The sequence below is a fragment of the Narcine bancroftii genome, chromosome 3 (assembly GCF_036971445.1).
Source record: "Narcine bancroftii isolate sNarBan1 chromosome 3, sNarBan1.hap1, whole genome shotgun sequence".
NCBI classification, from domain to species: domain Eukaryota; kingdom Metazoa; phylum Chordata; class Chondrichthyes; order Torpediniformes; family Narcinidae; genus Narcine; species Narcine bancroftii.
The window spans coordinates 205,088,070-205,116,021 of NC_091471.1; the positions used below are offsets into that span (position 1 = coordinate 205,088,070).

A 27,952-nucleotide genomic window follows, 5' to 3' on the forward strand; every position below is an offset into this window, starting at 1 on the left:
GAAATTCAAGATTGACCAGCATGAATTACTGTGGCATGTTATCTTTCTTCCAGCTGTTTCTTCAGATCTACAGAGTTATTCCATTGTCACTAAAGAGATATGCATAATAATTTTCTATCTGGCAATATTTGTTTATATTCAACAGCTGTGCACAATATGCATAAAGCTTGTGGCTAAAAGTTTCAATTGTCTGATCCTGAATGATTGTTGCAGCTGCAGTGTTGAACTTTATTTTTTTGTCTGCAAGGGTGTAATTTTCAGAACAAATTCACAGTCATGACCTAATTTTATTCCAAGTGAGACTGGACAGGCAGTCTTCCACTACTTCTGTCTGGCACCACAGGTACCTTTACATTCCTACTTCTCTTTTAAATTGATCTGTCATCATTTCGACACTATTTGCAAAGGCTGTGCATTTTTCTTCCGAGGTATACCACTGTCTACACCAAACATTGCATCATCCAGCAGTGACTAGTACTGTGTGTTAGTCATGTGGATTCTGTATCTGGGCCTAGAAGCATATTATGGAATTGCTAACTAAATTTGGACTCTATTATTTTAGTAGGTTGTAATCATGTTCTGTATCTAGTTGACTGCAATTGACAGTAAATTGTACAGTTAAGAGTTTGCAAGCAAGTGGTTTTTAAAAGGCCTCAGATATTCACGACAAAGGGTAGAGAAAAGATGAGGATGGGTCTGCTTTCAATCTGGCATTACAATTGATTACCAAATGTTCATGTGGTCTGACATTGTTGGACACAGTTTGGAACTACCTAATAGAAAACAACACCAGTATTTTCTCCTATCTGGCCTTTAAAGGTAACATTTTGTTATTAATTAAAGGAGTTCTGTATACGGAATATTTAATTATGCAGAATTTGTCCATGGTAGCACAAAGTTCTGGTCAATTGATCTTGGTATGGTTCAGATGATTGATTTGAATCACTCCAAACTGACTGGTAACTGTTGGATAAATCCATTCTTTAATAATAGCTAGATTAAATAAATTAGGCACAATTGCATTGAATGGAACCAAGTAAAAAAATTTTGATCCTACTGAATTATCAATCCCTTCTCTTGTTCTTCAACGTCTAAATTTTTACAGGAAGAACCGTGCTGGGTCGACCAAGGAAAACCAATGTAATTCCAGAAGAGGAGCACAATGAACATACCAGCCTTCTCTCTTCAGCAAGCCAGGACCTGAATTCTGATACCCCATCTCTTCCACCTTCTCCAATGGGATACTATCAAGGATTTGGACAAACGCATGCAGCCCTTGCACCTCGCACAACTGAGGATTTGTCAGAAGAGAAAGAAAATGAAGATGCCTTAAATTCAGCATAAAACTCCAAGATGTATGCCTTGTTGCTTAAACTTTGACCTCCAGTTTGCTCTGAGGCCATTACTTCAGGTGATACAATGGATACCTAGACTGCACATTATGGATGAACTCAACTTGAAGAATGAAATCTAATACTGTATATTAAAACAGCTAAACTATGATTGGAAAAATGTTTACCCAATATATATAAAAACACAGAACTTTGTACAGGTACTATAAAAGTTACGTGTAATAACAAATTATTTACAAAGCTTTTCATAATTTTTAATGAAGGAAATTGCAAAATGTTGTCCAAAGCATTATATAATCAATTAAATGTCTCCAAAAATAATTGATTGCAGTTGCATTGCTGCAGTCAAAATTGGCTGATGTACCCTGAATTTTAATAGCACTAATGATACAGAAACAATCAGGGTATTTCATCTTGTTTGATTTTGCTTTGTCTGGGAAAATAATCTTTGATCACTTTTTTTAAGGGGGAAAACAAGGCAAGAGACTGCCTGATGAATGGTTGGGTTCTTTTCTGCAAAAATAAGAGAATAGCATGGCAACACATGCCTAAAGGTAGATAAGTAAAAATGATGTTTAAGGCAGCTTATGACATTTTCCTTTATTGAAAGGCATGAAGAACATGTGAGACAGGAAAGAACTAATCACTGTTGCATATGGTACTGGAAGTCCCATTACAGGAAGAATATGCTTGTGGTAGGTCAAGTAGAGAAATGTGAGACTTGAGTTTGAAGAGATTGATGGGACATTTAATAATCTGAAAAGTTTGTTTGGGGGGGAAACTATTTCTCTAAAATGGGGAGTACAATAATTAGATGTAGGTTTAGGGGGTGGATAGAGAAATGAGAGACATCTGAGGAGAAGCTAAGAGAATGTTTTATTTGAATGATGGGTTGGATGGTGGGGGGAGGGTGGGTCAGCGTCTGAAACTATGCAATACCCAATAGGGATGCAAGCAAGGAGCTGAGAATCAGCATGAAGCTATTCTTTCTCTTCATTTTTTAAACTGAGAAATGTTATTTAAAGGAGCAGTGGAAAGGAACTTGTTCATCTTAAAATTCGCCCTTGACAGTCACTTGAGTGATGGTTGAAAGATCATATGCACAAACCTGTTGTTTTTTTTTGTTGTTGTTTGTATAACTGGCCTTCCAAAAATAATTATTTGGGCTGTAAATCCTGAGCATATTATCAGTGCTTTATAAATGTTCTGTTTTTATTTGACATATGCCAGGTTTTAAATGGATCCTGTCGTAGCTACTATTTCTGATTTTGTTCAGCTTGAACCATAAGGTCCTCTCTATATCACCTTCGTCCCTTTTGAGAGTAGTGCAGAGGGAAAAGAATCATAATTGCTAGTATTTATAAAGCACTTAATGTATGTAGCAAGATGGGCCAAGGTGTTCCATATATAATTTAGTGTGGCAGGAACACCATATCCAGACCGTTGCCTCTTTTATGCTAGTTGGCAAAAAGCATTGTCCTGTACAGTGTGAGAGAATTTGACTTTTAATTGATATTTATTCAGAGTGGGCATTCACATGTTTGTGATGGTTATTCCATTGGATATAAATCTAGAAGCACTTTTAGCTCTATTTTACTATCTTGAAATGCATTCTGCACCCTACGAGTTTATCCAAAGCGGAAGATCTGCAGTTTGTTATTTTACAGACCATTGTAAACATGGTTTATAAAACAATAGGCATCTCGTCCACACCATGTGTAGTTTGTGAAGCTAAATCTAAATTTATTTCCTGTTGTCTTTTAAATTCGTGAAAAATGCAGTTCCAATATCATAACAGCTGAAAACTAGTTATTTTTGTACATGGACCTTTAAGATCATTTTTGTTGCATGTACATGAAATAAAATTGTTTACTACTTCTGGACTGCCTATACAAGATTAATATTGTAATACTGTACCTCTTAGCCACAACGTTTTAAACCTGTGTTAAATAGTGAATCACTGTTACAATACTTGATTACACTCAAACTTCACTAAAATTTAATACTTTTGGATTTCTTCCTCAGAATACTGTAACTTGGAAAGGTTGAGTATGAATTAGTTATGTTAAAAGCTATTCTGGTAAAATGTTTTAACAGTAAGATATATTCATCTGTCAATGTAAATTGGTAAATGAGAATTATGGTTTATGATCCAGATTAAATATTGCTATGTATAAGCAAACTGACAAATGGAATAAACTGGTAATCTGTCAAATATGTTGGGCATTGTGCTCAAAATGAGTGAAATCTGCTTTTTAAACTGCATCTTTAACAGGTTCATTTGGATCACTTAAATTTGCAGATAGAAACATTTTAGAATGTAATCCTTGTTCATTTTTAATTATGGGCTATATTTTTATGAGCCATATTTTTGTGATCCAAATTGAACTGTATAGTCTTCAAAACCAATGTGAACTAGAATTCAAAGTTTTGATACATTGTTAATTTGATGATTGAAAATAATTGAATGCTGGGTTGTTCCTTTCCATGTTGGTAATCAAAAATATTGTTAAGTCTGCAGTAATGCCAGCAGAAGTTGGGGTAAAATCTCGTTTGCATGAAGACACCAAAAGTGAGATTTTTGCTGTTGTAACTAAACAAGGATTAATAAAAATAACATTTTCATTTCTTTAACTAGTATTTAACAATTTTAAAAATATTTAGCTAATTGAATAATTGTTTTGAATTTCTTGGCCCCATGACTGCTGTAAAGACTATCACATAAGTACAAGTAGCTCTTGTGTTCACAAGTCATTACCCAAATGTTTGAGCTGTGGATATAATTCTCAAAATTTGTGGAGGAAAAAAAGCATTCTTTAATAACTCACTTCTTGACTTCAGTACAGAAAATCATGAAACAAATTATTCTGTAGGGAAATAGCCCTCCTTGTGTAATGATAGTACCCTTTTTCCTCCTTCCCATTCAGAAATAAATATTTCTATTCCTGTTTCTTCTGTCTCAATTGAACGTTTATGGTCTGAAACTTGCCAAGGAAAAAATTGGTTCCTTTGTACTAATAAACCTTGTACATGGCATCACATACAACCCTAAGATTATTTTTCCTGGGATAGAGGATAATTAACACTTTTTGGCAGTGCTAAACAGAAAAAGAAAATTACTGTGCAATATAATAAAGGGCACAAGCAATGAGTCCCTGATTGGGTTTGGTGTTGAGTCTCACGGTGGAGGGGTAGCAGCTGTTCCTGAACCTGATGGTGTGAGCCTTGTGGCAGCAATACTACTTTCCTGATATAACAGTGAAAATAGAGCATGTTCTGGGTGGTGTGAATCCTTGATGATTGCTGCTGTTCTCAATGGTTGGGAGGGTTTTACCCATGATGTCCTGGACTGTGTCCACTAGCTTTTGCAGGGCTTTGTGCTCAGGGGTTTTGGTGTCCCCATATCATACTGTGATGCACACTTTCCATCACACATATGTAGAAATTTGACAGGATTTTTAGGTCATACCAAACCACTGCAAGTATCCGAGGAAGTAGAGATACTGTCATGCTTTCTTCATGATGCCATTTGTATGTTGGGTTCAGGAAAGGGTACTTCAAGATAGTGACTCCCAAGAACTTAAATTTGCTCACCTTCTCATTCCCCCAATGATCACCGAATGGTACACCTGGTTTTCCCTTCCTGAAGTGAACATTCACCTCCTTGGTTTTGGCAATATTGAGTGTGAGGTACAGTATTTACATAAATATTAAGATGTGCTCCAGTCCGGGCACAGGGAGAGCAGCAGCGGCCCCGGCCCCGGTCCGGGCGAAGGGTAGACGGCGGCGGCCCCGATCCGGGCAGGAGCAAGGGGGGAGACGGCAGCCCCGGCCTCGGTCGAGTGGGGCAGGCGAAGGCCCCGATCCGGGCAGAGAGTGGGAGGCGGCGGCCCCAATCCAGGCACAGGGTGAACTGCGGCGGCCTCGACCCCGGTCCGGGCAGTATGGACCGACCTAGGAGGGGAGGCAGGCCCCTCCAGCCCGGGTAAGAAACCTGCATAGGAGGCCACTCTGATATAAAACCTACGACCCAAGGACCTCGCTGCCACGTCCCAGCTTGCTTGGCCACGGCACATGAACCATGGGTGTAAAGGGTGGGGCCAGTACTGCGCGCACTGCTCTCCACCTAAAAGCTCCTTTGCGCAGGCCCGAGGACAGGTCCACGTCCTCCCCCTCCACGTCCTCCCCCTCAAAAGATGCTCACAAACTCAAGCTAGCATGCTGGAACATCAGAACCATGCTAGACAAGGCTGACAGCCACCGACCTGAACGTCGGTCTGCCCTCATTGCACATGAACTCCTCAGACTTGACATCGACATAGCCGCTCTCAGTGAAGTCCGCCTGGCAGATGTAGGCAGCCTCCAAGAACGCGGCGCGGGCTACACACTCTACTGGTCTGGCAAGCCTTCGGATGAACGACGCCTATCTGGTGTAGGCTTCATGGTCAAGAGCTTCATTGCCTCCAAACTCGAAAACCTTCCGACAAGCCTCTCGGACCGAATCATGTCCATGCGACTCCCACTTCAAAACAAGCGTCACATCACCCTCATCAGTGTCTATGCTCCAACCCTCCAGGCGGAACCAGCAGAAAAGAACAAGTTCTACACCGACCTGCGCAACCTCATCCAACGTACCCCTACAGCCGACAAGGTTGTCATCCTGGGCGACTTCAACGCTCGTGTCGGCAAAGACTCAGAAACCTGGCCAGGAATCCTGGGCAAGCATGGCGTCGGCAAGTGCAACGACAATGAGCGCCTCCTGTTGGAGCTCTGCGCAGAACAGCGACTTGTCATTACAAACACCCTTTTTCAGCAGAGGGACAGCCTTAAGACCACCTGGATGCATACCCGATCCAAACACTGGCACCTCCTGGACTACATCCTGGTGCGAGAAAGTGACAAACAAGATGTGCTCCACACCAGGGTCATGCCTAGCGCGGAATGCCACACTGACCACCGGCTGGTTCGCTGCAAGCTCAACCTTCACTTCAAGCCAAAGCCCAGGAACAATAAAGCCCCCAGAAAGAGGTTCAATGTTGGAAACCTGCAGTCAGACGAAGCGAGAGGAAACTTCCAGGCAAACCTCAAAGCAAAGCTCGACGTTGCAACCCGCCTCACGGACCCGTCCCCTGAAACCCTCTGGGATCAGTTGAAGACTACCATACTGCAATCCACTGAAGAGGTACTGGGCTTCTCCTCCAGGAAAAACAAGGACTGGTTTGACGAAAACAGCCAGGAAATCCAGGAGCTGCTGGCAAAGAAGCGAGCTGCCCACCAAGCTCACCTTACAAAGCCGTCCTGTCCAGAGAAGAAACAAGCCTTCCGTCGCGCATGCAGCCATCTTCAGCGCAAACTCCGGGAGATCCAAAATGAGTGGTGGACTAGCCTCGCCAAACGAACCCAGCTCAGCGCGGACATTGGCGACTTCAGGGGTTTCTACGAGGCTCTAAAGGCTGTGTACGGCCCCTCACCCCAAGTCCAAAGCCCACTGCGCAGCTCAGACGGCAAAGTCCTCCTCAGCGACAAGATCTCCATCCTCAACCGATGGTCAGAACACTTCCAATCTCTTTTCAGTGCCAACCGCTCAGTCCAAGATTCCGCCCTGCTCCAGCTCCCTCAACAGCCCCTAAGGCTAGAGCTGGATGAGGTTCCAACCCTGGATGAGACATATAAGGCAATCGAACAACTGAAAAGTGGCAAAGCAGCAGGTATGGATGGAATCCCCCCAGAAGTCTGGAAGGCTGGCGGCAAAACTCTGCATGCCAAACTGCATGAGTTTTTCAAGCTTTGTTGGGACCAAGGTAAACTGCCTCAGGATCTTCGTGATGCCACCATCATCACCCTGTACAAAAACAAAGGCGAGAAATCAGACTGCTCAAACTACAGGGGAATCACGTTGCTCTCCATTGCAGGCAAAATCTTCGCTAGGATTCTACTAAATAGAATAATACCTAGTGTCGCCGAGAATATTCTCCCAGAATCACAGTGCGGCTTTCGCGCAAACAGAGGAACTACTGACATGGTCTTTGCCCTCAGACAGCTCCAAGAAAAGTGCAGAGAACAAAACAAAGGACTCTACATCACCTTTGTTGACCTCACCAAAGCCTTCGACACCGTGAGCAGGAAAGGGCTTTGGCAAATACTAGAGCGCATCGGATGTCCCCCAAAGTTCCTCAACATGATTATCCAACTGCACGAAAACCAACAAGGTCGGGTCAGATACAGAAATGAGCTCTCTGAACCCTTCTCCATTAACAATGGCGTGAAGCAAGGCTGTGTTCTCGCACCAACCCTCTTTTCAATCTTCTTCAGCATGATGCTGAACCAAGCCATGAAAGACCCCAACAATGAAGACGCTGTTTACATCCGGTACCGCACGGATGGCAGTCTCTTCAATCTGAGGCGCCTGCAAGCTCACACCAAGACACAAGAGAAACTTGTCCGTGAACTACTCTTTGCAGATGATGCCGCATTAGTTGCCCATTCAGAGCCAGCTCTTCAGCGCTTGACGTCCTGCTTTGCGGAAACTGCCAAAATATTTGGCCTGGAAGTCAGCCTGAAGAAAACTGAGGTCCTCCATCAGCCAGCTCCCCACCATGACTACCAGCCCCCCCCACATCTCCATCGGGCACACAAAACTCAAAACGGTCAACCAGTTTACCTATCTCGGCTGCACCATTTCATCAGATGCAAGGATCGACAATGAGATAGACAACAGGCTTGCCAAGGCAAATAGCGCCTTTGGAAGACTACACAAAAGAGTCTGGAAAAACAACCAACTGAAAAACCTCACAAAGATAAGCATATACAGAGCCGTTGTCATACCCACACTCCTGTTCGGCTCCGAATCATGGGTCCTCTACCGGCACCACCTACGGCTCCTAGAACGCTTCCACCAGCGTTGTCTCCGCTCCATCCTCAACATCCATTGGAGCGCTTACACCCCAAGCGTCGAAGTACTCAAGATGGCAGAGGTCGACAGCATCGAGTCCACGCTGCTGAAGATCCAGCTGCGCTGGATGGGTCACGTCTCCAGAATGGAGGACCATCGCCTTCCCAAGATCGTGTTATATGGCGAGCTCTCCACTGGCCACCGTGACAGAGGTGCACCAAAGAAAAGGTACAAGGACTGCCTAAAGAAATCTCTTGGTGCCTGCCACATTGACCACCACCAGTGGGCTGATAACGCCTCAAACCGTGCATCTTGGCGCCTCACAGTTTGGCGGGCAGCAACCTCCTTTGAAGAAGACCGCAGAGCCCACCTCACTGACAAAAGGCAAAGGAGGAAAAACCCAACACCCAACCCCAACCAACCAATTTTCCCTTGCAACCGCTGCAATCGTGTCTGCCTGTCCCGCATCGGACTTGTCAGCCACAAACGAGCCTGCAGCTGACGTGGACTTTTTACCCCCTCCATAAATCTTCGTCCGCGAAGCCAAGCCAAAGAAAAAGAAAAGAAGATGTGCTCACTGGTTTCTTGAATACGTTTCACCACTGCAAAGTCTAACGTTGGCTGAATGCAGATTCACCAATTCTATTCCAAAGTATAGAAATTTATGCAGACGTCTGGTCAGGATTGTCCCAATAAAGATGCACTGAAGCAAGTTTTGCCTGCCTTGTGTCCTGTTTCTGCATAAGCATCTTTGCTGTTTGTAACCTTTACAACATAGAACACAGTCTGAAGATACCATGTATTTTGTATGCATGTGAAATACAACAAACTATAGTTGCCTTCAAGATCCAAATAGTAAAGTTAACGAGTGAATATTTTGGTTGAATCAAAAATGCATAGTACAAACATCTCATTTCTAAGCTACAATTACCAACCTACTGCATGACTAATGAATCACTAATGTGCTCACCATCTTGAAGATTTTTGCCAAAAGTGTCAAATTGATATTCAGTGCACACTAGTTCTCTACTTGGTAAATGAAGGCCACTGTCTGAAGCACCCTTGGAGTAATTTGAACTCTATAAGAACTGGTTATACAATTTTTTAAAATGTTTTTCTGATTATTTCTCAATACTTGTGAAAGTGTGTTGAATATTCAGTTTTAACATAAATTAGACCCAGTGGCTTGAAATATGGCTTTAATGTTTCAAGTAGCATTTAGCAGTCACTGCACTTGGTCTTTGTTTCCCATGTGTAATAAAGTGGAAGATCAATTGTTATTTTAAAATATACTTTTCATCCCTATCGACTTAATGCAGATAGAGACTTTTTGATTATTTCAGTGCACAGCTAATTGTTTAAAAAAAACTAGAAATTTTCATAAATTAGTCCTTCCATCACTAAAAGTCATGAGCTAATTCAGCCAGTGGTACAATCGGAGATCTGTTTTTCTGGATTCCATAAAAACAGTAGGAACTGTATTTTAGACTGTTTCAGTCACTTCAATTTTTTCATGTCCCTCTAACTCCCTCCCCCAAACTACATTTTCAACAAAAATCTGAAAAACTATTTTCTTCCAAATAAATTCTTTATTAGTAATATCAATAAACAGACAAAACTGGTGGACAAGTTATGGAAAAGCCATGGGAATGAATACAAATGCATGCAGATCTGCAAATCATGCAATTATTCGAGAAAATAACAAGTTCATACCTATGGGCACTTAAGTTTAATGGAAGATTGTTGGAAATGTTTTCTTTCAAATCGGATATGAAATGGTCCTTTTGATTATTTTTATGTTAGAGTGGACTTTAGAGATTACATTGTATTATTTTTAAAAATACAAGAAATTATTTTAGTGCCTTATTTAAAGAAATACCAACTTTATTCATTAACATTTTTGGGGAATATTTTGCAATAATTTTGGCTATGAAATAGTCCAATTCAGCAATTTAAAAAAAAATTATTGCTACACATGGTTAACAGACATTGAAATACTACTATTGTAATAGTGAATTTTTAATAAAAGTTCATCTCCTGAATTAACTTGCATTGGATTATCCAGAACAAAGGCAGCCTGCTTCCAATGAGAAGTTTCACTCCATGTATTCAGACTGATGTTCATATCCAGGTAAACTTCATACCAAAATGGAACTGCAGTTAGACTTCCAGAGGAGTGCACTTGAACCTGTACATTTAAACAAAAGAAAACAAAAAATTGGTGTACTTTTATAATTGTGTCTTAAAACATATGTAATAAATAAAGCTGAACTATAGATTGGAAATTCCCAGTTTGCAACCACTATTTCATTGGATGGTTACAAGATATCACCTATTGCAGCAGGAGGCCAGTGTATTTACTGCATAATAGTTGACCACACATTTTTGTTCAATGTTATGAGTTTATGAAAAGTTCTTCAGATGTTGTCTTAATAACTGGAATAGTTAATAACCATGTATCTTCAGCTATATATCTCTAATGTTATTAAGTCCAATAATGCATACAGGCAGTTCCCAGGTTAAAAACGTCTGATTTATGAACAACTCGTACTTAAAAATTGATAAGCCAGCCAGCAGTAGAATGCTGTCAACTTCGGGTTCGAGTCAGTGTCATGAGAGAGAATGCTGTATGATACTCTCGCACAACGCTGCCATCGCCCAGCATCAGGAGAGAGTAATGTACTGCATAGCGCAAGTGCGGAAACAGATTCAAACATCGTTCATGTACAGTACGGTATACTTTTTTTCATCTGGTTTACAAGTGCCTTGTGAACCAAATGTTCGATGACTCTTTACTGTCTCCTTGGGGTAAAGGCAGCCAGAAATGATCAGATGCTTCTTTGCAGCTGATTCCACCTCCAAGCTTCACATGGTAAAAATCCTAATACACCTGTACTGGACCAAATCTACCAGGGGATTTAAGGCCATTTATGACGAGAAACCTCCCTCGATGCCTACTTCAAGAAATTAACTCCAGTGGTAATCCCCCACTCCCTCTCCGGAAGCAGGTCTATCCTCTCATCATCTTCTACATCATCCACTTATGTTTAAGGGTTTTACATGCATAGAACGGTAAAATTTGTACTATATATGCTATATACTAAAATGAAAATTTGACTAACATGGTAAATAAGGACTGTATGTACTTGTTCTGACTTATGGTAATACAAATTTGAGCTAAAGACAAACCTAGGTAACAGAACTCGTTTTTATCTCAGGGATTGCTTGTAATTTACAATAAACAATTACATTTGTACTGTGCCTTTTCAAATAGTGAAATATCCCAAGATGCTTCATAGAAATCCCATCAGACAATATGTCACCAAGTTGGAAAGGATAGATCAGGTAAATATGGTACCAAAATTGACTTTTTAAAGTGTCCTAAAGTTGATAAAGATTCAGACAATGGAAGTGAAGAAAATCCCCAGCCCCTTCCTTCTATCGGAGATCATCTTTCTCAGCCCTCTGTCCCTTTGCCCATTACCTCTCAACTCCTTTCTCTACTTTCCCCCTCCCACCTCTATCCATCTATCATCCTACAGGCTCTGCTCCTCACCCTTCCCCCACTTCTTTATTTAGCATCTGCAGAATTGTTCGCACACCTGAAGAACGGTTCAGGGCTGGAACATCGACTGCCTTTTGCTGTCCATGAACACCGTGTAACTTGCTGAGTTATGGCAGAGATGAGGATTGGGGCAGATCATCCCTGATCACATTGAATGGGAGAGCAAGCTCAAGGGGATGTGTAACCTACTCCTGGTCCTATTTTCTAACTTTTAATCTTCACTAAGTTAGTGGAGTCCCTGTTGCACTTGAAGTGCAATGAAAGAACAGGTTTAACCAAAGCTAGGATTTAAAAGTTTAAAAAGTTCTGACAAATGACTACTTTTAAAATTTCATCTTACCCTGATTTCATTGCACACATCATCAGTGATAAGGTTCAACAGATCCAGCTTTAATAGTTCCACTGGGTCGCTGAGTGGAACATGAGGCAAAGTGGACAAATGCAAGAACACATGGATAGGCACCTGTAGAGAAAAAGAAAACAAATTAAATCACACTTATTATAGGAAAAATTTATTAACAAAAATAATTGTACAATCTTTTCTCTATAATAATAAAAAAAACAACCTTAAATTGGTTGATGAAAGGAGCAATATTGAACCCCAATGTAGGGTCCTTTCCTTGAACAGCACTTTCTTGCTGCAAAGTTTCAGACTCAATGAACATTCCATATATTGTTATGCTCCGAGGTAATAGCTTTCCCTCAGGTCGAAGCAGACATCTAAAAAAAACAAACAGCCTTAATATAATTCACCAAAAAGACTATATAAATTCCAGCCCCACTCCACAGAAATAATCAAAAACTCCTAAGATGGGGAGGAGAGGTGATCCTAGAATTCCCATGCCCATTTGCGGCAAAGAAATAGATAAGGTTTTCAGCAGGGTACAGTTTGAGGCAAAAGAATGAATTGAAATGCAGTCATTAGATTAGAGTTTGGTCTTCCCTCAGAAACAGTTTAAAGAAAAAACCCCACTGTTAAAAGAGTAATAGGCATTTAGGATTTTTTTTGGGTTGTGTTTAAAAGATTTGTGTTAATAAGTTTAACATTGGACAACTAGGATCAGATTTCAGATTTATTGTCAGATTACATACATGACATCACATACAACCCTGAGATTCCTTTTTCCAACAGGCTCAGCAGAATTACCACTAATTGATAGAGCAAAGAGTAAACTACACAGTGTTAAATTAGATCAATTCAACAAATGACTCTGTGTATTTTATAATCATAGGACTTGCAAAAATCCAGACATAAAAAAGTAAAAATATAATGCAGTAAGTTTTACAGTTTAAATTATAATGAACAGTATATTAAAATGGAAAAATAAATTCTGATGATTAAGTATCAGAACAAATATTATAAAATAAGTGCCTTCTTTTTCTGGTCCTCTATACCATGCAGCAACCCCGAAAGGACAGTCTATCTCCATATGCATCTCTAAACATCATCCTCAGTGACAAGAAATATCAATTTTTAATTCTTCAATTCTGGAAGAACTATGTCGTGATGAACCAGCCTCGCTTGTTACGCGCGGTCAGTGGGGCAGTCGCAACGAAGATGGCAACCCGCATCTGTCTCTTCCACCCCAGAACGGAAGGTGGCGTGCGCAAGCAGCAGGACATGTGCGTGGTTCGACTGCTGGCCAAATAAGCGAGCACTTGAAATTTGAATAAACATTCTGCTGTGACACTCGAGCTAACAGTCTACATCTCCAATCTGTTAAATCGCTCTCGCACTACAGTGGGGGTCCCGATGAGTCTCCACACCTTGAAGACTCAACCAAATGGACTCCGCAGCAGTAGGCGCCGTAGTGCTTCAGCTATTGATCTTCTGGACTAACCGGTCCCCCGCACTTTTTAGTTTGGCCAAGCGGAAGCCCAGTTTCAAATCAAGCAAATCACTTCTGATCCAACAAGGTATTTCTACATCACTAGTTCACTCAACCGGGAGGCCGTTGCCCTAATTCAAGCTCCGCCGGAAGAGGGTAAATATGCAGCGTTTAAAAACCTCCTGGGAGACAGAATGCTGTCTGCATTAATGGACGAAGTGCTTGCGCTGTCAGAGGGCCATAAGCCCTGCCTCATGTTTGAACAAGCCTTTTTAGAGCTGATGCCAGAAGACATTAAGCACCTGCTCGCTTCAGGGAAATGAGCAGGCCAGCCGCTGTTATTGGCTGTGGAAGCTGGCCGACAAAATAGCCTACTTCATGTGTGGGATGATATCTCGGGCTGCAGGTTCATTGTTGACACAGGAGCCGAGATAAGCACCATTCCAGCCACTTCCCTTGAGACACGCAAAATACCTAGTGGCCCCAACAACTCCACCATAGCAATGCTGGCCAAAAACGCATACTCCTGCATTTCGGGGAAAACATATATTCAGTGGTAGTTCACCTTGGCAGCAGTGGACAAGCCCCTGCTGGGTGCAGATTTCCTCCGGGTGCACTCATTATGGTGAACCTACATGGTAAGCGCCTGGTCTGTGCAGAGAAGTTCAAAACTGTTCCCCTTGGAATGCTGAACAAACCAACCACCTACCTCACCGCGGTGGAGACTGCCGACAACTGTTACACTTGCCTGCTCACGATTTTCCCGACATCCTTCATCTACAGTTCTCAACACGGTGACCAGCACCCACATTGCAACCAATGGCACACCCCCTCCATTCACTCATGAGCCTGCAGGGTGGTGCCGGACAAGGTCAAATTGGCCAAAGAGGAGCTCACACGCATGGAGGAGTTGGGCACTGTCCGCAGATCTGACAGCCCGTGGACAGCCCTGCTTGTTTCGCGCGGTCAGTGGGGCAGTCGTGACAAAGCTGCCGTGCGCACTTGCAACAGCGCAACGCAAGCGGCAAGACGTCCACACAGTCCGACTGCCGGCCTAATAAGCAAGTGCACAGTTTCAATATACATTCTGCAGTGACACTCGAGCTAACAGCCTGCGTCTCCAATGTGTTCAACTGCTCTCGCACAGCACAGTACATCATGTTCTTTGATAGTTGAGTTTTAACATTTTAGGCCTGAAGGCTTTCTTTTCAGCATTATGTTTTCATGACTGAATAAATGTAAAAACAACACCACATGTTGTTAATAAAAGCAAGTTAACATCCATGCAAATTAAGTCAGAAATCCCATAAACCCATTAAATTTTGTGATTGACCACTGGTTTGATGCTGAATATAGATGTCAGGAGAATTAAACCACTTCCTGAACAAAATGTCACAGGCTGAAAAAACCTACTGGGGTTACTAACTGATCCCTCACTTTTACCATTGCTACCACTAATCAGTCGATGGAGAAACAAGAACTGCTGATCCTCGAATCTTGAGCAAACAAAGTATGCAAAATTCAGCAGGTTAGGCAGTGACCATGGAAAGAAATGAGCAGGCAATGTTTCAGGAGATGTGGAGCGGGGAGGAGGCAACCAGAGGGCTGAGCAAGTGGAAGTAGATAACAGTTGGATGGATACCACGGAACCAGATGGGGGTGGTTCCACTGTTTCTGTCTGTCCTCACCTGCTCCCATTTTCACTGTACATTTCCCCAGTATTGCATTATATTTTGGCCCTTTCTCCCCCACTAAATGCTCATTATCACCCCTACCCACTTCAGCATTAAAATAGGGTTCTGACCCAATTAACTGTCCATTTTCTTCTTTGGTTGTTGCCTCACCTGCTGAATCCCTCCTGCTTCTCTTTGTTTGATTAATCAATAGTTTGCTGTGTTTGCAAAACATAGGAGTTTTTTTTTGTGATTTCTTAAGTACTAAATAAAAATTAGACATACCTGGCAAGAACTGCTTTCTCCACCAGGCCTTGTCGTACAAGTCCACATGTTTCGATGGCATCAAGAATAATCACACTCCACAGCTTGCCTGACTGAGGCCTTTGTAGAAGTGTAGAGTCGTCGTCCAGATAGTTATGCCAAAACTCTAACAGATCTTTGGGAATGTTGTTAGATTCGGCTAGGGTGCTCAATGTAACTTGTTGCTGGGCTTTCTCCAAGGAACTGAAAACTTTAATGGGTGCCAGCTTAGCAGCAATCAATGGCAAAATGGAAAATCCCTCTGATACATCTAACAAGTATAACGAGTCAAAAGTTGGATCTGAAGAGCTATGGACGTTAGTGTTTTCACAGTTCATATCAACATGCCTGTCATACACAATTTCTGAGAAATGGGTTTCACTCTCCACTGAAGTTAATGAAGATAAAACACAGCTTAGAGCTGATCTGAAATGGTCATTATATTGAGTGTTGTTCAGACGAGCTATTTCTGATGATTCAAGCATACACTGAAGAAGGGTCAATCCAGAGTCACTCGTAGTCTGAAGATTGGCCAAAGCGTTACACAGTTCAGCTTCGGATGCAAGATGGCTACTTGGCTGATCACTCATTTCGATTTCCTTCTTGTTTTCATGGGTCAATACAGCAATACTGTGAAAAACCAGGTAAGAGTTCTTGCAGGAAACATCAACTACTAGAGTATCACCACATCTCACTATCTGGCCTGCAATGCAAAAAGAAAAATTCTTGAGCCAGATTCTGCTGACCTGCTTCACCCTCTCATAATTGAACTGAGCAGATGGTCACGGGCATTATCCAGAATGAATACATGAAGGATTTTGGATCCAGTTCATTGTGATTGAAACTTACAGTTGTGAAAATCTATGGGTATCAGATGCACAAACCTGTGATTTGCCTAATGTGCAGTGCTCTTGAGCCAATTGTGTGGTAGAAATTCAGCCCAAGTTCTAGCCCAACTTACTGCAGATTCAGTTTTGAGGACTTCAGTACCAGTAAGAAGTGATACTTAGAATAAAGCTGTTATGTCACTAAGGTAAAAAGAGCATGCTAAATGTGAAGCCTGCAGCAGGAGCTTTAAATTAGTGCCAAAATAATAAATATTTGAGTTTGTAGACACATTACTTGACTCACAAAAAAGACTGATGTGTCCAAATAAGATTCCTGCTGATCTGCCAGAACATACAGGTTGAAATTAAATTACCCAAAAATGAAAACTGTAGCTGAGAACAGGAACATCTCTGGAGGGTTTCCACAAAGGGCGATATTGGAAAGCAAATCTCACAACACATACAAGCAGAATATAACGTTTCACAAAAAAGTACAGTTCTAACCACTTTCCTATCATTGTTGGTGGGTCTTGAACAAGAAATTCAAGAGGAAGAAATATTATTTCTGGTATCATCAAAATAGGTTTAATCTATCTTTCCAAAGTGATAGAATTGCTGATTTCAAAGTTTTGATTTTTATAAAAATACATAATATGTACAAATCAAGAAGTGTATTGAGAAAAATGTTTCATTCCTTTTCCTCCGCATCACTTATTATACCTAAATAGTAATTTTTTTTTCAAAACCAATTGCCCAATCAGAGTTTCCATATAAATTTCTTCCAATTAAAACTGGTATGAACAATTCATTGCTGTCAGATCTCTTGATAAGCTCCGTCCAAAGCTCTGTTGCACCCTGAGGTAGTGATCTTTTTCCCCCACTTCTCCATCAGTTCTGAACCTCTCGTATGTCCTCCATTTTCTTTTACTCAACCATTTTTGTTTCACTCAATTTTTGTTTCGCTGTCTATACCTTAAGGACTAGAATTCCTGTGCTAATTCTCTCCATCTCATTGTCCCTTGAAACACATTTCTTCAATTAAGTTTTGGTCAACTGACCCAATGCCTCCCAAGGTGTTTTATGTCAAATGTAATGGATAAGTCTTCTGAAATTATTTTGTTAAGATGTTAAAGCACTCTATAAATTCAGGCTGTAGTCATATCAAGGATAAATGCTGCTTCATTTCAATTCCCCAACTAAAATAAAAGCAATCAGTTCTTAATATATTTAAAGTGATTGAAATATCAAAACTTTCACTAAAAAGGTCCTGTGAGCAGATCTTACGGCACAGAAGAAAAGCCATTTGGCCTGATATGCACATGCTGGTTATTCAACAGAGCTGCCTCATTCAGTCTCACACACCAGTCTTTTCCATGATGACATATTAATCCCCTTCAAGTAGTTGTCCAAATTCTTTTGTAAATTCCTTAGAACAAGTGATTACACCACTTTTCCAGTCTGCACGAGCAGAACTTCTCATTTCCCCACTATTTCCTTTGCAAATTATTTTGCATCCATGTCCACTGGTCATCAACAGATTGCCACAGGAAAGTTTCTTCCCCCCCTTGTTCTACCAAAGTTGTTCATAACTGTAATCTCTAATACAGTATTTTTTGGAGAAAATAAATACTTTAAATTCAAGAATTTGTTTTTTCTTCAGCATTAATTGCATATCCACCATCTCCATATTTCACACTGACCAGGCACGCCTTGTACAGGATACACAGCCTGTTCCCAACACGTTTCTTCATCAGGGCCAGTGGAAAGACTTGTTTCATCATCGAGCTGCAGAACAAACCAGGCTATGATTGCATCCAGCATGCCTTCCTTAATTACAGGCAGACAAAGTCGACAAGGTTTCCTGTTCGTCAGTTCTTCCAAATCCTAATTAAAAGCATAAATATAATGATCACCAATTACCCCAGACTTAAAATCATACTTAGTATACAATATTTCCAAAAGAATATACACCAGATTACATACTGAGATTTTTTTAAAAGATATTACACAAGATAACTTTATTTTCCTTTTAATGTTTGAATCATAAAATGAATGAGATTTAATGATAATGTAGTTCTTTTACAGATTCTTACATGCAAACTTTTTTTAAAACCAATGATAGAAATTTTCCTGTCTTCATTCTATAAAGAAATAATGATCAGAATAATCTGTGTAAAGATAGGATACAGCTCACACCAGGAGTATAAGAAATGCTCAGAAATATCCCCTGAATCTCAACATTGATTTTTCATTCCAGAGGTATGTTATGATTTAATTCATAATTATTTCTTTCTATTCCAGGATACAGTGGCATGCTGGACAAAAGCCAGAGGCTCAAGATTATTTTATTGTCATGTAATAAAACAGATGTATTACACAAAATTGCCTTTAGTCTGCCATAAGGCAGACAAAGATCACCATCAGCAGAAAATGCCCAACACCCTATACAATCAGAGAGAGAGGCAAAAGAGTGTCCTTTCAGAGTCAATGAGTGTCTGTGGATTTGCCTGCAGCTACAAAGACTAGACCCAAACCATCGGCAACCCAAGCTACAGATTCAAACACAACCGGGAAACCTTAGTCACCCTCTCACATTCCAGTTCCGATACTTTGTACACTTCACCCAGTTCTCCAGCAGTTTACAGCCTGGTGTGAGTCTTTACACTGCAGTCACCAGCACCCTGCATGGGTTGCTCGCCTTGAATCACCAACAGCCTGCCACCTATGTGGTCTTCAGCCTCAGAGTCTCTCATTGGTCCATCGCCATGGTCTTCATCCTTTAGGGTGGTCTCCTCTGCTTCTCCTTCTCAAACAGGGTGTGGTCTCCTCATTTCTTGCCCTGCCCGAGTCCTCTGCATCCCCCAGAGTCTGTAACCCCTAGAGGCTGCTGCCAAACGTAGGGGTTGACATCTTGGCCTCAGTTGATCGCAGAATTTTAAAATAAAACATCATCGTCTCCTTTATCAGACCATTTAAAGCCTGTATAGAGCTTTCAGTAGTTGGACTAGATGGTAGATCCCTGCGGAGGAGCGCTGTGTCTCTGCTCTCTGCGGTTCTGTACCAGCGACAGCATTGCTATTGCAGCTGGTCCGGCAGCACTACCAGTTGAATCTAATGGAATTAGATGGTCTTCTCTTTATTGCCCTGAACAACCTAGCAATTTGGGATGAACACAGTGTGAGTTTGTCATTAATGTTCATATCCGGTGAATGATCCTATGGATTTTGGTATAAAGTCACATTCCTTCGGGGAATGTGTAAGGGAGCTGCAAACAAAGAAAGAACAAATTTCTACAATATTTTAATGCTGATCCTCTGACCCCATATGATTTTTACATAAGTTGCAACATTGCTGCATGCAAGATTACCCTTTTGTTTAAAACAAATGCGACAAATCCTTCAAAACACTTGACCATAAATTTATAGTAAAACATGTGTGGAAATACAAAACAACAGGAAAGATTAATGTCCATCCCCTGCAGCTAATGATGTAGATTCTTGCCAAAATAGAACAGTACTATAATTTTTGAACAGGACTATGCCTCATATCTACAGGCCAGGTATATGCTTAGAATATGATATATATCTTTGAAACAGCTGTTTTCATACCTGTAGACTGTTGAAATTTATTGTCATGGCCTGGAAGTGGTCCGTCAGAGGCGTGTATCCACCTGGTACTTGCCTCATCCGTTCAGTGGTGTAAGGTTCAGCAGCATCGCCATTACAAAGGTCATTGCTGACTGGACTGTACCACGTTATTGCTTGATTCATCTGCAACCCTCCAACCTCATTGAAGCAAACTCTGCCAGACAATAAGAATGATGATTATAGATTCTCAAAAACACTTCGAGAATTAAATTGGATACCCATGACAGCACAGAAACAGGCCCTTTGCCCCATCTAGTCCGTGCCAAGCTATTTATTCTGTCTATACTCATCGACCTGCACCCAGACCATACTCTTCCCATCCATGTACCAATCTAGAAAATCCATGTGCCAACCTACCTTCAGTTAGCAGGTCATTCCACACTCTGAGTGAAGAAGTTCTCCTGAAACAATTCATCTTTCACCCTTAACCCACGTCCTCCAGTTCTTGTCTCACACAACTTCCGTGGATATAGTCTGTTTCCATTAACTCTATCTATAAGCTTCTTAATTTTGTACATCTCTATGCAATCTCCCCTCATTCTTTACAGACAATCCAGGGAAAAAAAATCTAACCTATTCAACCTTTTGCAATAACTCAGCTCAAGTCCTGGCAAGATCCTTGTAAAATTTCTCTGCGCTCTTTCAATCTTATTGATATCTTTCCTGTAGGTAGGTGACTAAAACTGCATATATTACTCCAAATTTGGCCTCAACAATATCTTATACAATTTCACCATAACATCCTATCTCCTATACTCAATACTACAATAGGGTGGCATGGTTAGTGTAACATTTAGTGCAATGATGTTACAACACCAGCAATCTTGGTTCTGGGGTTCGAATCCCTCGTTGTCTGTAAGGAGTTTGTACATTCTCCTTGTGTCTGCATAGGTTTGCCTGGGGGCTCCGGTTTCCTCCCTCCGTTCAAAATGTACTTGGGGTTGAGCCAAAGGTTCATGTCCAAATTTAAAATTTAAAAAAAATTTCATTTTTTTTTTAAACTTTATTTATTCATTCAAAAAACAAATATATGACATATACAGCAATTAAACATGAACATGAACTTTTTTTTAATATATATAGAAAAAAAACCCTCAGCCAACTCTCCTAAGGAGAGCCATAAAAAAGAAAAAAGAATATTAAAGAAAAAGTTAAATATACATATTAAAATCTAATCAATATAAATTGAAATGTAAATATTCTGAGTATAACAGCCACTTATTAATAAAAAATTATAATTATCATGTAATACATACATAATTTTTCCATTATTAAACAATATTTCATCTCATTATGCCATCTATTAATATCAGTCATATTTGTATCTTTCCACATACTAGCAATACATTTTTTCACTACAGATAAAGCTAAATATACAAAAGCAAGCTGGAATTTATCTAATCCCGAACCTTTCAGAGGTTGCAAACTACCCAATAAAAATATTGTTGGATCAAAAACTATTTTAATCTTATACAGGTATTCTAAAAATGATTGAATTTTCTTCCAAAAAGATTGTATATGTATACATGACCAAACAGCATGAAAAAAAGTTCCAACCGTATCACCACATCTAAAACACAAATCTGATTCATTTAAACCATGTTTTTTTAATTTTTCAGGTGTCAAATATAATTGATGTAAAAAAATTGTAATTAATCATTGCATAACATGCATTTATCAATCTAGTTACACTATCATAACAAATATCTAACCAATCTTCAGAAAAAATACAACCGATTTCCGCTTCCCATTTAATTTTAGATCTATCCCAACCCTTTTTATCCATACCATCCTGTAATATTTGATACATAAATGAAATATAACCCTTCTCTGGTACCTTCATAAGTCTCAAATTTAGTCATTTTAGGTAAAATCATATCTCTACCAAACATACATTTTACCAAAGATCGAATTTGATAATAAAGAAATAAAGAATTCTTATCAATACCAAAATCTTCCCTCATCCGATTAAAAGATAATAACTTACCCTCTTTAAAACAATCTCCCAAATTTTTCACACCTTTAAATCTCCAATGCAATAAACTTAGATTATGTATTGAAAAAGAAATAAGTTGATTATTATACAACGGAGTCAAAGCCGATAATTCACCCCTAGAGCCTATCATTTTATTTTTCTTTATCCATAACTTCATTAAATGTTTTAGTATAGGCACATTATATTGTTGTAACAAATTTATATTCCACCTAAATAAAAATTGATGTATTTCAAATTCAGAAATACTTGCCATCTCAATTTTAGCCCAACTAGGAGGCCGTACCAAATCCATCAATGAACTAATAAATTTAAGTTGGGCTGCCTCATAATAATTTTGAAAATGTGGTAAACGTAATCCCCCTAACTCATATTTCCAAGTTAATTTATTCAAAGCTACTCTCAAAAATTTACCCCTCCATAAAAACTGCCTAACCATTTTATTCAAATCTCGAAAAAAAATTTTATCAAGTAAATACGGAATAGATTGAAACAAATATTGTATACGCGGAAAGATATTCATCTTAATTGTATTTATCCTTCCCATTAAATTAATAGGTAAATTTTTCCATTTAATCAAATCAGTTTTAATTTTTTTCATTAATGGAGCATAATTTAATTTATATAAAGATTGATCATTAACATTCAAAATTATACCCAGATATTTAATTTGATCAGTCCATTTCAAATTAATAATATTCTTATAAACTGAATAATCTCCTTCACTTACCAGTAATATTTCACTTTTTTCCCCAATTAACTTCATATCCAGAAAGACATCCATATTGTATTAACACTCCTTCAAGTGCAAAAGTGACTGAGCTGGGTTTATTAAAGACACCAATACATCATCAGCAAATAAATTAATTTTATACTCCTCATCTAAAACTTTCATACCTTGTATCTGTGTATTTTGTCTTATCAACTGTGCTAAAGGTTCAATCACTAACGCAAACAAAGCTGGTGATAAAGGACAACCTTGAGGAGTTGATCGAGTTAACTTAAAAGATTCCAAAATCAAACCATTAGTCAATTTAAAAAAAATTCATTTATGAAGGCCAGTGTGCCCAAGCTCTCTTTATGACCTTATCTACCTAACCTTTACCTACCACTTTCAAGAAATTAAATATCGAGGGTGGGGGGTGGCAAGATGGCGTAGGGTGAAGACGTGGGAAGTCATCTCTCCTCAGCTGGACAGTTTAAAACCCGAACTTAATGAATTGATAAATCTCTGAAAAGTTAAGGAAAAATTACAACAATCAAAAAAAACTACATTTTAAAGTGCTGGAAAAGAAAGAAGAACTTGGCCTACCGTGGAACTGAAGCCTCAGGTTCGATTTTTCATGGACCCGAAGCCTCAACGTACTCCTTCAGATAAGTTGGCTGAAGCAGCGTCCTCGATGCGTGCAATGCAAAATGGCGCCGCTGCTGCCTTTCTGGCAACGCTCCAAGGGATGCACAAGATTGCCGTGCTGAGCGCGTCTGGTAGTGTGGCCAAGTGCAGAGGGCCCGGCGATGCGAGTATGAGCACATCAGCGCGTCCTTAGGCACGCCAGTGCGTGCCAATGCATCTTTGTTAGAGACCCACTCCTGCGCGACTGCCACTGCCAGTATGCGAGCTAGTGTGCACATGCGCGATACCCTTGAATGGGTCCGGGCTGCGGGGTGGCCCATCCACCGCTGCGCTGATGAAGTCAGCTCGGCATGGAGAGGGGTCCAGACCCGCAGCCAGGTTGCTAGAGAGGTAAGTGCAATACATGAAGAGGAGGAGCAAGAACCCAGCGACTATTTAGATGAAGAAGATAATGAGTTTCTTATGGCAACTGCTAACGTTATGGAAGGTAACTTTAAAGACACCTTCTGTGGACCCCTTCGCCTGGACCTGATGTGGTAGCTATGTTAGAAGGGATAACTAAGCAAAATGAAAATTTGATGGATTATATATCTACCAGCTTTAATAGTATTGATGAACAGTTTGCTGACATTAGAGTTAGAATAACTGACATGTCTGGTGATATTGCTTCAATGAAGTTGGACATTAATAAATGTTTGACAGCTGTTGATGTGGTCCAAGACAGAGTGAAGAATGTTGAAGATAGAGTTGACCAGATTGAAGAACCTATTACTGGATGGTAAATGGAGAAGAAAAATTTTTTGCAGAAGATGGATTCATTGGAAAATCAAAGTCGTCAAAATAATATTAAAATAGTGGGTATACCTGAGGGTACTAAAGGAGCAAATCCTACATGTTATTTAAAGAATGGATTCCTGATGTTCTGGGTTCTGAATATTTTCCTGAGGGCTTGGAATTAGACAGAGCCCATCGTGCTTTAAGAAGGAAACCTTTATCAGGTCAACTGCCGCAGGCAGTATTGAATAGAGGTCTTCGGTATCAGGATCGGGAGATGATCCTGCGTGCAGCAATTCAGCAAGCTCGCATGAATCAAAACCCGATGATGGTACTGGGTAATAAGGTATTTTTTATGCATATTTGAGTCAGGAGGTTATTTTGAGATGGAAGGAGTTTAATATGGCTAAAGCGGTTTTGTGGAAGAAGGGATATCGGTCTGCTTTTCGATATCCAGCAATATTGAAATTGTTTTATGGACAGTATCAGTCTCAATTTTTTGACAGGGCACAAGATGCATCAAATTTTGCTAACTCCTTGCCAGATTCCAAGTTGACTCAAGATCTTTCTACAAAACCCATGATGACTATAAATAAAGCTGGAAATAGACAGGGAGGTAGAAAGCTGGAAATTGAACAATTAGTGGATTTGGAGGTGGAAGTTCCGACTACATCTGAACCTTGATGGCACTATGTACTTTATCTGGTTGGGGAGATGATGACAACCCAGTTATTACCGAAGTCATCAGCCACTGTTGGTATTAACCACACCCGGTTAATAGAGGGGGGTACTGCTTTTGCAATTTTTTTTGGGGGGGGGTTATTTTAGAGAGGGAGGGGGGTGTTTTTAGCTGTATTTGTATTCTTATGTATTTGAGTTATTTTTATTGTAATGTCTAACTTAAATTTTGCAACTTTTAATGTTAAGTGTTTGAATAACCCGATAAAAAGAAAACGTGTATTAGCTTATATTAAGAAAATGAAAGTTGAAAGAACATTTAAAATTGAAAAGGGACTGGGTTGGTCAAGTTATTTCATCTTCTTTTAATTCTAAAGCGTGTGGATTTGCTATTTTAATTCACAAAAAAATTGTCTTTCACATTGGATTCAATATTGGAAAAGAAGCGTAGGGGTATTGATGGTTAATTGTAAGATTTTTTCTGAGTTATGGATGTTGTTAAATGTTTATGCTCATAATGTAGATGATGAAAAATTTATTACGAAGCTTTTTTGGGATTAAATCAGGCAAATGATAATATATTGGTGGGAGAAGATTTTAATTGTGGTTTAGAACCATTACTGAATAAATCCCCAAAGTTGGTAAGAAAATTAAAGATGGCGGATCATTTGGCAGAAGTTATGAAGGATTTAAATTTGGTTGATATTTGGAGAAGGAGGAATCCGACGGAAAATGATTTTTCAAAAATATTTGGAGGAATTTGGTAAAATTAGAGTAGGTTACATACATACATACACGCATTTTAAAACAGATCTTATTTGAAATACTGAAGAATTCATATTCAGTAACATTGCAGGACCTTTGGAGACTTTTATGCACATTTCAAGGTAGGTGCTAATTGAAATGATGTAATGAAATTAATAGACCATTGTTTGGAATTGGAGACAGGCTGGATGGTTGGATAACTACAAGGCTTCTGACCTTTCTGCAAGGTGCTCTCAGAAGGATCACTCCTGGGTTTTGTATATCTAAGACAACAGATGGGAGCAGAAGGATAAGTCCTGTTTTTGCTGAAGAAGATGGGGGTTTTTGCAAGTGAGAGAGTCAAATGAGCTTTCTGGCAGTTGGCAGTGTGTGTGTGTGTGTGTGTGTGTGTGTGTGTGTGTGTGTGTGTGTGTGTGTGTGTGTGTGTGTGTGTGTGTGTGTGTGTGTGTGTGTGTGTGTGTGTGTGTGTGTGTGTGTGTGTGTGTGTGAGAGAGAGAGAGAGAGAAAGAGAGAGAGAACAAGTTCAAGAAGCTCTCTCAGCTAGTGTGTGTGACACTGAAAGAGACTGAACAGTGCAAGCCAGGAAAAGCTGGTTGGAAATAGAAAGCTCCAAAGCAGTGGATGGCTGAAAGTGCTATCTGTCTGATGTTTCTCTTGAAATAAGGGAAACAGAAAGGAACTCAGTGTTAGCCTAAAAGAAAGAGGTTACCATCTGGAGATCCCTAATGGGGCAAGTTTCATTAGCAAGACATTGTATTGACTAATGGTGGTATCTCAGTTGTGGAAATCTTGGAACAACAAATCTCTCTCTACAAATCCTATAAGAACCTTCTGGAGTGGTAAACATTTACCTTTCGAGCACCAACTTTGTACATGTTAAATTCTGTGCACAGTATAAGAATTGCCTGTATCCAGAGAACTTGGAAGAAGGAGAAGTGAGATTGAACTGTGAACCAAAGAACTTTTCATAAATTTACACACACATTACATACACGTGCACTTAGAATTAGAAGAGGGTTAATTTGGGTTAGTTAAGTTTAGAGATAAGTTAAAGTTTGATTCTGTTTTCATGTTTAAAGATAATTAAAACAACTTTTGTTTAAGTAACTACTTGTCTTGGTGAATGTCTATTGCTGCTGGGTTTTGGGGTCCTTTGGGCTCGTAACATCATTTTATTCAGCTAGACATGAATCTTTTTCAAGAATTGATTTTTTTTTTCTAGTGTCAGTTCAAATACAAGGGAGAATAGTTAGTGCTAATTATAAAAGCTGAACGTTGTCAGACTTTATTGATTTCATGTGTTAGTTCTGATGTGGTTATAGATGGAGGTTTAATATTACATTATTGAAACAGCCAGAATTTATTACCTTTATTAGAGATCAAATTACTCCATTTTTACAATTAAATGAAAATTCAGTGTAAAGTAAATTTGTGTTATGGGATGCTTTAAAAGCATATTTAAGAGGTCAAATTATTAGTTATACTGCTAAAGTTAAGAAAAAATATTTGGTAGACAGTAATAGGCTTGAGGAAGAGATTAAAAATTTGGAGAAAGATCTGCAGAGGAATGATTCTGAAGATAAAAAGAAACAGCTATTTAATTTGAAAATGCGTTTATAATACTTTACAAACAGATCAGTATGAGAAATTAATTCAAAGATCTAAATAGTGGTATTATGAATTGGGAGAAAGAGCGCATAAGGTTTTATCTTGGCAGTTAAAAACAGAACAAGTTTCTAAGACAATAAATGCTGTTAAAAAAGGTATGAAAATTACTTATAAACCTCAAGAAATGAATGATGAATTTTGTTCTTTTTAATCAGGATTTATATAAGTTAGAGGTAGAACAGGATGTTGATAAAGTAGAATCTTTTTTGGCAGGGTTCGATCTTCCGTTTTTGAATGAATTAGAAATTCAAGAGTTAGATTCTTCTTTTACAGATATGGAAATTAAAGAAGTGTTACAAATTATGCCAAATGGGAAATCTCCAGGAGAAGATGGATTTACGTTGAAATTTTATGATTTGTTACTTCCGGTATTTCGACAAGTATTAGAACAAGCAGTAGAAATATCCTCTCTTCCAGAATCTTTTTCTAGAGCATTGCTTACGGTTATTACAAAAAAAAATATAGAGAGCCATTAAAAGTAGCTTTGTATAGACCAATTTCTTTGTTAAATGTAGAATATAAAATTGTAGCTAGTGTTGGCAAATAGGATAGCGAAATATTTACCAAAGTTAATTCATGTAGATCAAGAAGAATTTATTCCAAATCGTTATTCAGCTGATAATGTTGTTAAA

At 39.5% G+C, this 27,952-nt stretch overlaps 2 protein-coding genes across 5 annotated transcripts in view; one reads left to right on the top strand and one right to left on the bottom strand.

Annotated features, from left to right (window-relative positions):
* Window positions 1–4,303, top strand: part of tmem184c (transmembrane protein 184C) — a 43,205-nt gene extending 38,902 nt beyond the window's left edge. For both annotated transcript variants that reach the window (XM_069926396.1, XM_069926397.1), the window contains one exon: window positions 1,106–4,303. In XM_069926396.1, the coding sequence (XP_069782497.1) occupies window positions 1,106–1,344 (239 nt within the window). In that variant the 3' untranslated portion in view covers window positions 1,345–4,303. The remainder of the gene's footprint in view (window positions 1–1,105) is intronic.
* A 5,510-nt stretch (window positions 4,304–9,813) lies between these two features.
* prmt9 (protein arginine methyltransferase 9) overlaps window positions 9,814–27,952 on the bottom strand; it is a 72,534-nt gene continuing 54,395 nt past the window's right edge. Inside the window, exons 1-7 of one of the 3 annotated variants that reach the window (XM_069926400.1) lie at window positions 23,191–26,077; window positions 20,050–20,242; window positions 18,142–18,325; window positions 15,597–16,317; window positions 12,376–12,529; window positions 12,150–12,272; window positions 9,814–10,432 (exon numbers count right to left, since the gene is read on the bottom strand). In XM_069926400.1, coding sequence (XP_069782501.1) covers window positions 10,214–10,432; window positions 12,150–12,272; window positions 12,376–12,529; window positions 15,597–16,317; window positions 18,142–18,325; window positions 20,050–20,211 — 1,563 coding nt within the window. In that variant the 5' untranslated portion in view covers window positions 20,212–20,242; window positions 23,191–26,077 and the 3' untranslated portion in view covers window positions 9,814–10,213. The other 2 variants (XM_069926399.1, XM_069926398.1) reach the window with 2 other exon arrangements.